The sequence below is a fragment of the Meriones unguiculatus genome, chromosome 18, assembly GCF_030254825.1.
Source record: "Meriones unguiculatus strain TT.TT164.6M chromosome 18, Bangor_MerUng_6.1, whole genome shotgun sequence".
In the NCBI taxonomy this organism is placed as follows: domain Eukaryota; kingdom Metazoa; phylum Chordata; class Mammalia; order Rodentia; family Muridae; genus Meriones; species Meriones unguiculatus.
Window position 1 is genome coordinate 25,858,110 of NC_083365.1, and position 13,179 is coordinate 25,871,288.

Consider the following 13,179-nt stretch of genomic DNA (forward strand, 5'->3'; position numbering starts at 1 on the left):
CCTTGCATTATCACAGAGGAAGCCATCCAGGAAGAATAAGATAGAATCTTATTTACATCAGCTTATGAACATTATGAATACTTAAACGATTTTTTTCAGTAAAGAGGCTTTGCTTTAAATCAAAACATTTTTTAAAAGATTTATTTTATTTTCACTTATGAGTCTGTGTGTGTGTGTTTATATCTGTGTGTACATGCGTAAGTGTGTAGGTGACTTAGAGGGTCAGAAGTGGCACTGGACTCCATGGATCTAGAATTACAGGTGGACGTGTGCCACCTAACATGGGTGCTGGGTCCAAACTCAGGTCCTCTGCAAGAACAGCAAGTACTCTTAACTGCTGAGCCTTCTTTTTAGTGTCTGACTGCACTGTTAAATTCACGATCACTTAAATGAGATACTATATATGGTATAAGACTAAGTGTATAGGGGTGAGGGGAGGAGATGACAATCACCATGGCTGCCAGCAACACATAGGAAGGTAATGGGAAAAGGAATTTAAGAAAAGCAAGCAGGGGTTATCAAGTATAGCTGCACAACCTGTGTGAAAAAATGAGGAAGAAGAAAACCAAGTAACGTGTGTGTCAGTCAGTGGGGCGGGAGAGGGAGTGAAATGGGATGGAATTCACACAAATCTTGAGTCGACTGAAGGAATGCAAGACACAGGTCAGGGGTAGCAGGCCTGTGGCTTGTATTAATGCGCATAAGGAATTTGGGGTGGGGGGATTTAACTTATCTTGAGTATGGTAATGGCAAGCATCTGATTCACTCTAATTACTTGTTGACTTGGGAATTCGTATTCTTCTGTGAAAAAGAATGCATACAGCTCTCTGTTTTGTGAGAGGAGGATAAGCTTTAAAAATATTTACAAAAACCTAGAGTTAATATCTTAACAGTAGAGTACCTTCCTCTGAAATGAAGAGCAAAGTAAAGATGTATGTGCTGCCGCTAATCCGTTTTGGGCAGGGACTCTAGCTAGGGCAGTACAGTAACAAAGACGGAATAAAGGAGTGCAGATGAAAAGAAGTCACAGTGTCCACATTCACAAATGACACTGACTGACTGTGGAGGAAAAGCAGCAAAGTATTAATAAACAACTTTTACAATGCAGCGAGGACACAAAACCCATATGCCAAATCAATTAGGTTCTGTGACAGCAGTAATGAACATCTGGAAACCGATATAAAAAAATATTTCCAATAGTATCAAAACCTAACTGATTTCAACCTGACCAGAGAATGTGAGACACATGGGACATTTTTAAGGAAAGTGTCAAAAGATCTAAGCCTCAACCTTCCTAATGCTGTGACCCTTTAATACAGTTCCTCATGTTGTGGTGACCCCCAGCCATACAATTATTTTGTTGCTACTTTATAACTGTAATTTTGCTACTGTTATGAATTTTAATGTAAATAACTGATATGCAGCCCCCAAAGAGGTCGCAACCCACAGGTTAAGAACTGCTGATTTAAATAAAGTTAGAGAATATGTTAATGTTAAGGTCACAACTCTTCCTGCATTGATCTACAAACCCAATAACATTGCCAGCAGGATCTTTTTCTGAGGAATTGTTCTATCACTTCTACAATTCACATGGGAATGTTAGAAATATATGAAGGAAGGAAGGAAGGAAGGAAGGAAGGAAGGAAGGAAGGAAGGAAGGAAGACTGCAAAATAACAGTGAAGGTGGAGAACTCAGAAACTTGCTTTAAAATTATGACATCATCGCAACCAAGACAGTGTAGAACTGATAAAAAGACATATTGGTCAACGAAGTGAGCAAAACGAGAATTCAGAACTAGGTCAGTTGATTTAGCACAAAGTTGAAGTTATAATAAAAAATATCTTTCTGTACAAAGGTGCTGGAACCTGGATTTCAATTGGCACAAAGGAAAATATTGATCTGCATATCACAGTGCACATAAAATTAAGTGCAAATAAATGTTGGCATTATTATGATTGTTTTAGAAGAAAACAGGGGGGTATCTTTGTGACCTTTTAAATGTACATTTATTTTTAGTTTTATTTATGTGTATGTGTGTGTGTGAATGCATGCCACACACATGTACAGATGCCCGCAGGGACAAGGGGAGAGTGTCAGATCCCCTGCAGCTGGCCTTGCCCATGGCTATGAGCTGCGCAATGTGGGTGCTGGGAACTGAGCACAGATGATACGTGAGAACAGTAAAAGCTTTTAACCACTGAACCATCATCTTTAGATCAGAAAAACATTTTCAGATATGTAATTCCAATAGCATGATCCATAAAAGGAGAAAAACAAAAACAAAGAAAAACTGGAGTCACAGAAATTACAAACTTGTTTTCCAAAGACAGTTAAATGAATTATGACAACTCACAAACTGAGAAATTTTTGCAAATCACATATCTAATAAAGGATTGACATCCAGTGCACTGGATAGAAAGCCACTAAAACTTTAAGAAAGTAAACCTATTACAATGAGCTAAATATTTGAGCAGTGATTTCTCCAAAGACAAATTGATGGCAAATAAGTATATAAAAATTCTAAATTCACTGGACATGGTGGCACACACCTGTAAGTCCAGCACTTAGGAGACAGAGGAAGGTGAATCTCTGTGAGTTCAAGGCCATTCTGGTCTACTAAGTGAGTCTAGGACAGCCAAGGATACACGGAGAAATCTTTTCTTGAAAAAAAAAAAATCTAAATTCAGTATCCTAACAATGCAACTAATCTTGGTGAGGCACTTTATGAAAGTATTATAAAGTTGTGTCCAAAAATGACTGAGCATAGCAAGCAATTGGGAGGACAGCAAGTACCTCAGCGTTGTCTATGTGAATGGAGAAAGATAGAATCCATGGGGCCAACAAATCAATCATTTCATAGAATAAAATACACCCACTGTCTGCACTGCACATTTTATTTACAGGTATTTACTTAAAAACAATGAAGCTATATGAAAGTGTTTTCAATTGTTTATAATACTTATATTATTAATAGGGAAAACTAGAAACTATTTCTTTTCACAGGTTAGTAAAAACAAATAATAGAAGAGGCACAACAATTGAATGTGCTCCAGAAACTACCAGGAATTCAGTGACAGGAATGCACCTTGAAATAACTATTTTGTGTTTTTTAGCAAACCAGACAAAAAGCCGCATGATGGCACACATCTTTAATTCCAGGAGTCAGGAGGCAGAGGAAGGTGGATCTCTGTGGATTTGAGGCCAGCCTGGTCTACAAGGAGAGTTCTCAGACAGCCAGGGGCTGAGAGACCCTGTTTCAAAAATAAACAGTGGGGGAGGGGCATAGGAGAAGAGAGGGAGGGAGGATGGGGTTGGGAGGGGAAAGGGGAGGGGCTGGGATACAAAGTGAATAAACTGTAATTAATAAACACAGACACACACACACACACACACACACACACACACACACACACAGAACATGAATAGCACAGGAAGCCAGGGCAGGGAGGAATGACTGTCTTAAGATGGGAGAAATCTGAGCCTATTTCATCTTAGTGGGATAGAGCCTTACCACTCTCTTCTAATAAAGCCTATCCTTTGATATCACAACAAACAAACAAGCAAAAAAGCCAGACAAAGAAGGCTCCATTAAAATATAAGAAAATAGAAAAAAAGTAAACCCAAATGGAAACTAACTACATTATTTAAAAGAAAAGGAATGAAAGATAATAAAAAGAAAGCAAAAAGAACAATGCTACAAAATGAAAACTGATCAGTTGCAAGTGGCAGCCTGGCAAGAAGTCTCTGAAAAGGATAGCTAGGAAAAAAGATTGGGAACTCTGGAGGGTGATTTCAAGCTCAGCATCTACCACTTGATACTTTCTGAACATGTGTGCTTTGTGTCAATTATATCTGAAAAAATCTGTGTTAAAATTATTTATTAAAATACTTTTTATTTGTAGCAAATTAGAATTCAGAATAAAACAGAAACACTACTCAAACATTTAGACATACTTCCTAATAATTAGTCTCAGCCAACCTTGGATCTCCTTGGATCATACACAGATCAACTTCGTGATTCTGTGGCTTTGAATTCCCTTCAGTTCAGGGGTTACTGAATTCTCTAACTCTTAACTCTCGTTCTGAATACAGCACCAGGCTCTTGAGCAAGGCATAATACCCGGCCTATCCTGTCCACCTACAGTGTGTCTCAAGCCTCACGTGTGGGAGAAGTTTTCAGCGTCAGTGTGGTGTACTCATCAGCCAACAAAAGTGATCTGTCTGACACTTCCCACCAAGACTTATATGAAGCTACACAGTGGAACAAAAGGACATAGGTATAAAATTCACAGGAAGACCCTAAGCCTCACTTGTCATGCGCTCAAGGACAGAACTGGCGTTCCCGTAGAATAATAACACTGCTTGTTCCAATGTGCTGCTTGGAACCAGTGTGCCTCATTGCATTTGGCAGATAGAGGATCTAAATCTGGTTCTTAGTACCCAGGTGGGGTAGCTCACATATGACACCTCAGGCCTCTGTGGGCACTGCACTCACAATCACACACACACACACACACACACACACACACACACACTATCAAAACAAAGTCAAGGCAAGGTCAGTACTTCAACACTGGGGGCAAACTAGCAATACTATCTAACGTTTTCGAAATAAAATAAATTTTCCAGGGTCCAGACCCTATCACAGTGATGAAATCAGTTCTTCAAGAATAAAGCATATAACAATATGGACAAAATGGTTTCTTTCCATGTGAAACAAGGTGATGTTTACATCAATGCCAGCCTGATCTTTGTGCTTATAGAATTAGCTACAGAAAGGGTCTCTGCACAGAAAGGTGCTGGGTTGTTGGCTCTCACTCCACTCTAGTTGTCACTTTCTTTCACGAGACGCTGTAATACCTCTCTCACCTGTCTGTATGTATTGCTAGATCATAATGGCATGTTTGCATTCTTTGATGGCCACTCAATCCTTTCTTTGTTGATTTGGTTTGACATAACATTTTGGAACCCTGCATGACACAGATGAACTCCATTTCATGGGGTCAGCAGGAAGAACTACCATTTCAACACTTCATTGTTCCCTGGGTTTGTGAAACTGGTCACTATGTCTCCCTCAGGACACTGCTCAACAGGCTTAAAGATAGCAATCGGACACATAGGTACCTAAGTAAGTAAAGAATTCCCTAACAGACTTGTTCTCTTTCAATTTAATCCTTTGTTTAAACTCTTCCCAATCTCGCAACAACCATGTCTTTGTTGCAAAACCCACTTGAAAGGCCTAAGACTATATTTCTATTTCTTTGCTCATTTCTGCTTCTAAAGTCGCCATTGCAAACCATGAACAACACTGTGAGCAATGTGCAAACTCCTTGCTGGGGAAGGCTTGTGATTTACATTCCAGGTGCACATGAAATGGTTTCATTGCCCTAGGAAAACATTCTCTTAAAGGTACTAAATACACAGAAAACACTTTCCTCATCTTTATCAAATATTTTGAGGTTGCTCTGGCTAATAACAGTGTCCAGCACTTGTCAAACAATGGGATGTCAATATTTCACAAGCAACTCCACTATGAGAGATGGAAGGCAAATTATTATACTTTACCTTCACAGAAGTCCTCTCCAGCACATTGGCTAATTATTAGTCGATCTGTCTCTCGCTGATGACTACTTGTTAGTGTCCCGCAGCAGCGCCTTCTGAGGCTGCCGTAATTGAAGGTTTGTGAGAGCTTCTATTGCTGTGGCACAAACTCCAACTTACGACAGATGTGATCAGCCTTGCCTTTAACAAGACTGAAATAACTGGAAATCTGTGATTTGACTAATTGCAGGCTTCCAAAAAAACTATCTTAATACAGGAAGAACTTGGACCATCCTCTGAAACATACCTTCCTTCCCTGCCTGGCAGCCTTGTTCAAACCGACTCCTCTCAGGTTATCACCGACCAGAGAAAGCAATCACCAGACCATTGAACAAATAACTGATCTTTAAAAAGGCCTGAGAGGGAAGAAATGAACTCAAATCAATTTCTGCGGCAGAAGGTATTAGCTTAGTATTGCTTGTAGGAGAGTAGACTCTCTGGAGCCAAATGTTCAAAACTCTGACAGATGGAACCCGGATGTTAATCTCTGTGAGGTACAGCAATGTGATTAAGGTCCTGTTTCCTCTGGTGTCATCTCCACATGCCTTACTTCTGGGACACGAAAGGGCTTTGGAAGATGCACACGTTGCTTCCTGTGGCACTGTCCCTCAGACCCAGGCAAAAGGGAGCCATGTCAGGAACATAAGCTTAGATGATGCTCTGGTTCTATTCTGGCTGCATCCAGTTTACACAGTGAGGGTTCTACAGGGCCGAAGGAGCCTGGCCTCTGTCTCCCAACCCCTTCTAGGTGCTACTCTATGTTTTAAAGACATCAAAATGTGCTTAGTGGCGAGCCAAAATACCCCTTCTCTACGGTCAACCACTGGAGTGCACACCTCTGCCTGAAGGCAAAGGTTTGTGGAAATGTGCACGGGTTTATGCTGTGCATGTTGGGTTATGACTGACACCTTTCCAGGTGAAGTGAAAAAAAGACAGGGTAGTAGGACCACCTATACCCACACTGCTACAAACAGAGGGATCACATGGGAATTCTTAACACAAATCTGAGCTTGTAAGTCTTCATGCACAATAGAATATTTTATTTCGGGTCTGTTAACTTGATGGGTAGCTGAAACTTGGACATGCAGGAAACAGGCTTCCACTCATCCCTTGCCCTTGACTAGTCCCCTTCCCCCCTTCATTTCTAAGGAAATTATCAGTTGTTCTCTATTATGGGCTTTTAAGGCATTCCATTTCAAATTTAAAACCAAAGAAGTCTGAAATTCCAGGAAAGGAAAGAAGGTCATATCCATGTAAAGCTTGATGGGGAAAACCACATCTATAATCTCAGCACTCAAGAGGCTGAGGTAGGTGGATTACCATGAGCCCAAGGCCAGCCTTGGCTACAGAGTAAGATCCTGTTTCAACAAAACAAAACAAACAAAGCCAACAACTACAAATATTTATCTCAAAAACCTTACAAAATGCACGTGCCATGTGTTACTTTTCATTGCCCACCTTAAAAATCATATAAAAACATTATAATACTTCTCTTAAATAGGGCTGTAATAAGCTTGTATATCCATAAAATCCATAAAAATGTTTTAGAAAACTGAGACATTTCCCACTGTCCAGAGGATAGTATTCTCAAGATAAAAAAAAAATGGATCAATTATGGTTTAATGTCACTATGTCTTATATAATCTGTAATGGTTGATTTTAATTATTCTTGCATGGTAAGTAGGGGTATACCCATCACGCAGTCATGCAATGACTAATGATCCTCTGATCACCTACCATGTGACAGGCATTCTGCCAATCTCTGAGCATTTAAAGATAGATAAAACAACAAGATAGCATTAACTCAAAGAGGGTGACAAGCAAACAGCAATTATAATGTTTGATAACCACTATGGAATCATCAGCACAACACAGGCAGGAGTGTCTTCGCAAAAGCACCCAAGTTTCCTAAAGAGATGTCATCCAAGTTGAATGCTAAAGTTAGCTGAAAAGTTTATGTGTCAAAGAAGGCCATTTAAACTGTCAAATTCCACCATAAAGTGATATACCAGAGAAAGACTGAGGAGGATTAATATCTGTTGACTGCCAGTACATATGAAGTGCTTTGCAAGCACTAAATAACTGACTTTTACAATAACAGGGTAAGAAAAGTATTAATGATTTCATTATATCGAGGAGAAAAGAAGGGGTTCTGGAGGATGGGAAGGCTTTTCCAAAGCCTGAGACCAGCATAACCTAGATTCAAGACCAATACTTCTTCCCTAACTTCAAGGAGAACTACGTTGAAAGATTAACGTCAGGCACATAGAACCTTCCTCACTCCTTCCAGCCAGCCAGCTTAGACGATCTTTGAAAAGCTTCATAAAGCACACTTTTAAAATCAATGCTCCTGATGACAGTGTGCCTGAAGACAGCAGGACTGAACCTGTGAGTAAGTGTCATGGTCTTGATCAGCAGTTATTGGACATTGGTTATCATAGCATCTGGAACTCTCTTTGTCAAGCATTTTATTCTCTCACTCCTTTGATGGGCAGTATGGAAGAGCCAATTACAGAATCTGGCCTTCAACTGCAGGATTGCTTTGTTCCTCTACCTGTCTTCTGATCACTAAAGTAGACTTAATGAGCCAAATTGTTTAAGAGCTCACTTCATGATTACAGAAAGAGGAAGAGAAGGCTTCTGAGTGTTGGTTGCATAAAAAAACTTTTTTTACCAGGACTCTACAGTTTGTGCTTGTATTACGGTCCAAATGCTACTTCTCAGGGGCTCAGTATTTGACTTGATTGAGGCAGAGATGGAAGCAAGGTGAGGAATTAAACAAGGCTCATACACAAGTAGGGGTGGAAAAAGCAACAACTGTTCCTCAGAAAGTATATGTTATTTTAGAAAAATGATTGCACTGCAGAATTTAAATCTCTTAAGGTGAATTAAGGTAAGACAAATATCTAAAGTTTGATATAAAAGCAATGAGAGACAAGACATTCCAAAAGAACAGTATAAAGGGGAATATGCTCTTGAAAAGTTTTCTATAGTAGATTGTCACTACTTTCTATTCATTCATTCATCTACTCGTCTATTCATTCACTCACTCACTCTTTCATATAGGGCTAAAGCCCTGTGAGGAAGCAGGACTGAAAATTGTACTTCTTAGATTGGGAGGTCAAGGAGGTCCTTCCAAAGATGGGAAATGAGCTAAGCTCTGAATGTCACAAAGTTAAGTGGTGATCCAAGCAAAGAGACTTCCAGGCAGAAGGATGAGCCAGAGTAAGGGTTTTCAGCTACAAACAAGGATTCAAGGGAAACCAAGAAAATGCGAGTGACAGGAATCATAAAAATAAGAAGGACTATTAGCACAGAGGTGTATGTATCTATAGCTAGGCTGGGAGGGAGGGCCGATCACGCTTCCTGAGTACCAGAGGGGAATTAGCATTTTATTTTAAATGTGACAAGCAAGGCACTGAGATGTTTTGAGCAGGGAAATGACACAATGTAATTTATGTTTTCCAAGACCGAGATATGAAAAGCTGGCCACAGGGCTGTAAGACTGGACCTGTGGAAATCAGTTTTGAAAGCCAAAGTAATTGCCCAAGAGATGCTAGCAGGTGCTGGGGCAACAGCAGGTGAGGCGGTAATAAATACACAGTCTGAGACTCTGTGAAAACAGAGATAATGTAGCTGTGGTGAAACTTAGATGCCTGAACTGAGCACAAATTGTGGCAACCATTAGTTGCACTGAAGAAGAATGGAAGAATAACACAGTTGAAGGAAAGAAAAATGAAGATTAGTTTTAGGCACGCTAAATCTGAGACACATAGTAGGTATCATGAAGGGACAGGCAGAAATTCATTCCAGCTAATGTTAGGTCTGGGAGTCAACATTAAAAGAGACCACTAGAAAGGTAGCAAACATAAAGTGCCACATGACCCAGTAAAATGTCTGAGGGACGACTCATGCAATAAATGTAGATAACCCTGTACCCAGAGGCCAGGAAGAACCAGTGAAAAAGAACAAGAACAAGGAAGGCGCTGGCATGGAGAGGAGAAACACAAAAAGAAAAGACAGCATGGAAGATAAGCAAACCAAATGTTTTAATAAATAGGGAGTGAATGACCAACTCTCAAAACAGTTGAAGCCTGAATAAAAATACTGTACCAAGAAAGAATATGCTTATAAATATGACAACCTACAAACAAGGGGTTAAGCAATTACTGGTGTGGGAAAAATGAAGTTATAAAAGAAATTGTCTTAAGATGTGAACTGAATGCTCTTACATGAAAGTCCAGTCATTACCCTGAAAACAATGTGACAATTAGACAAACACACACACACACACACACACTGGGTTTATCCAGATACCAGCCACCTTGAAAGGCTACTTTTGAGAGATTTTCTCCTACTGCTAAGCAGGTTATCACCTGCTCTATGTGTCATGTTCACAAAATAAGAAAACATCAGGATCCCACACATTCACAGATGGCTAATATTTCTTTGGGTCAAAATGGTAGGCCACTGGTAAAACTGTTCTGATCACTGCATTATTCTGTTTGTTTGTTCTTCTTTTTCAAGACAGGGTTTCACTGTGTAGCCTTGGCTGTCCTGAACTCGCTTTGTAGACCAAGCTGACCTCGAATTCATAGAGATCTGCCTGCCTCTGCCTCTCTGAGTGCTGGGATTACAGGCATGTGCCACCGAGCCTGGCTAATTTTTGGCATTTTTTTTAAGTTGAGCTTTCTTATTTGAAATTGATCGTCTATTTGTTCTTCAGAAAACATGTGACCAGTACCAGAAAGGGGACATCATCTTAATGCAGTGATTCACATGATCAATTGTCTTTAATCCTTTAGTAACCTAAGCTTCAGCTATTTGATTTTCTTGTCATTGCTTTCCCTATACTATCAAAAACGATGTTTCTCTAGTATTTCAAACTCATCAAAAAAATCACTAAAAACCTAAAATTCAATTTGCCACATTACTGCTAATTTGAATAATGGCTGAATAAAACACAGGAAACGCTGAAGCAGCATTGATTTCTAAAACATTTTGCACTTTCCTCCTCCATCCCTGTAAAGTAAAGCTTGGATGCTACGCACAATTACACAAGAAAATCAAGAAGGCCATTACATTCAGCATTTTGTCATGATCACTGTTACCATGGCGAAGAGTAGGCGTAGTTTAGCACAGCTGCCATGGGCGAGATCTGCTGGCCTTTTGTAAAGCTGAGTAAGAATATAATGCCAAATTCGATAGCCTCCCACCCACACCCTACACTGCTACTCGCAGATGCTGCCATCTCCTTCCTTAATGATCTGGGCATGTGTCATCTTATGACTGTATTCTTACTGTTGACCAATGACAGAAGAGCACAGTTAATCTAGAAAGGTCGCCACCCGACCCACCTCTTGTTTTCGTGGAGGAAAACACATGGTATGAAAACAGGAATGTGATCATAAAGAAACCGAAGATTCAACAGTTGCACTGCAGATGACAATGGCATTATGTTACAAACGGAATAGATGGGGGAGAGGGATAAACACAGGCCTGTGATAACTAGCAGAATAGAATATTATCTCCTTTCTTTGTCAGTTTAGTTATCCATACAATGGGGATACAAATAACTTCCTGGGCTGGGGAGATGGCTCATTGGAGAAGGTATTGCTACACAAGTGTTTGGATTGGAATTCAGATGCCCAGGACCTAGGTCAAAGCCAGGCAGGCCTGATTGCTGCCTGTATCTTAGCAACTGGGAGGCAGAGATGACACCCCCAGGACAAGCTGGAATCTGTGACCTCTAGTTTCAGTGAGAGATCCTGCCCCAACAAGTAAAGCAGGGAAGAGGTGAGTTATTGTGAAAGACCACCCAGTGTAAATTTTGGGCCTTCATACCCACACTCACACGTATGTATACATACCTGCACACACTGACAAAAAGCCTTGGACTACAGACATGCCTACACACATGCTCGCACCCCCAATGCACATGTAACTTCTCTGCAAGGATTAACTGAAATAACTTCCAGGTCCAGGCACACACATCTGTGCCCACCTGCACCCCTTTAATTGTGGAGATTTCCGTCTCATCAAGATGGTTACTGAAACTGGTAGGTAAGCTGTTACTATTATAATATAAATCATTTTCTTTTTTCATATGGTTTGGATACTGTCTTCAGAGAACTGAGAATAAATTAATTTTTATGGCCTAAAAGGAAGCATAAATTCCACATCAAAAGGATAAAAATCCAGTGTCTATATCATATTATGCACCATAGCTTGTTATCCGTATTTTCAGTGACACTAATATAATCACTGTAAAGCAGGAAATACACTCTACCAGTTTTGACCTTAAGCACAGATTTTAAGTTTTTAAAAAAATGAAGCAACATTATGAAAGCAGAGAAGTTTAAATTATCTGAAATGAATACATTAATCAGAGTCTCTATTTACTAGGGAAAAAAGGCTTCTAGCATTTTTACCAGCTAAACAAAATATTTTTTTCTAATGAGACTTCAGCTGAGTATCGTTTATCTTAAGAGAAAAATAATGGGACCTTACCTATTCCAGTAGCTCCAGAACTGGCCATGCAGGTAGGCGTGGTGGCTACATTCATCACCAAATGAGGCTTTGCTTTCAATCCAGTGAATTATGTGCCCTTCCACGGCTAAGGGACAAAGCATTACTAATACACAGTGAAGGAGAGGGAAGATTGAAAATCCTCAACTATGCGCTGGCCTCTCTATGCTTCACATTAATGAGCAGGGGCTTAGCCTCTGCCATTCATTGTGGGCGTAATTATAAAACAACACGTTTGTGTGAGTCCATCAGGCCTGATGGGGCCACAATTTCATCCCGTCACCCTCACCCATCCTTCAAAACTCCCTTTCTTGATGCTCAAGATGCTGTCCTGAGGCTCGACAAGTGACATGTCAAGAAAACCTAAGTATGCCTGGCTGCCTGGCAAAGCTGCATTTTAAAAACTCAAAATTTATAGAGAAATGAATTGAAAACGGCATCTCAAACATGCACTCAGAAGGCATCGCTCATTCCTCAAGTATATGGGAAAGTTCTGAGGCAGAGCCTTACTCTGAACAACTGTAATCTTTTCCGAGATTACCCATTTTGACACAGTGTTACAATGATAATCTACTCTGAAAACATTTGGTAATAGTAACACTTTAAAGAAAATATTCCCCTTCTATACACAGATGCGTATACACAGAAGCTCAAGGACTTACCAACTGGCACCTGTAAAATGAAGTCTGGTGTTTTGTCATAGCCCTTCGCACGGAGCTGATCTTCATCTGCAGGAAGAACAAACACTATCATTTATTACAGCACTCCATTAAAAAGACAGCAATATAATTGCTTTTCTTTCTTAAATATGTGTAAAAATTACTAATGCAGCCATACGTGTCTTTCTTATGTGTGCAGTGCCGTGTCAGAATAAATGAATTTTCTTCCCAAATCTGAATCAGAGATACAAGAATGCTTCTTTGTCTTTTTTTGCATTTTTATGTCTTTATTATAAACATCATTATTCCCTGCTGTCAGGAGCTACCTTTTTTTTTTCTTTTTTGGTAATTGAAAATTCTGAAAATAAATATATTTACTGATAGAAAGTA

At 39.8% G+C, this 13,179-nt stretch overlaps 1 protein-coding gene across 6 annotated transcripts in view; it reads right to left on the reverse strand.

Annotated features, from left to right (window-relative positions):
- The window catches only part of Cdin1 (CDAN1 interacting nuclease 1), a 211,120-nt gene that overhangs the window by 82,982 nt on the left and 114,959 nt on the right, over positions 1-13,179 (reverse strand). For 4 of the 6 annotated variants that reach the window (XM_060372072.1, XM_060372070.1, XM_021638620.2 and 1 more), the window contains 2 exons: positions 12,793-12,858; positions 12,113-12,236 (listed from right to left, as the gene is read on the reverse strand). In XM_060372072.1, coding sequence (XP_060228055.1) covers positions 12,113-12,236; positions 12,793-12,858 — 190 coding nt within the window. The remainder of the gene's footprint in view (positions 1-12,112; positions 12,237-12,792; positions 12,859-13,179) is intronic. The other 2 variants (XM_060372073.1, XM_021638621.2) reach the window with 1 other exon arrangement.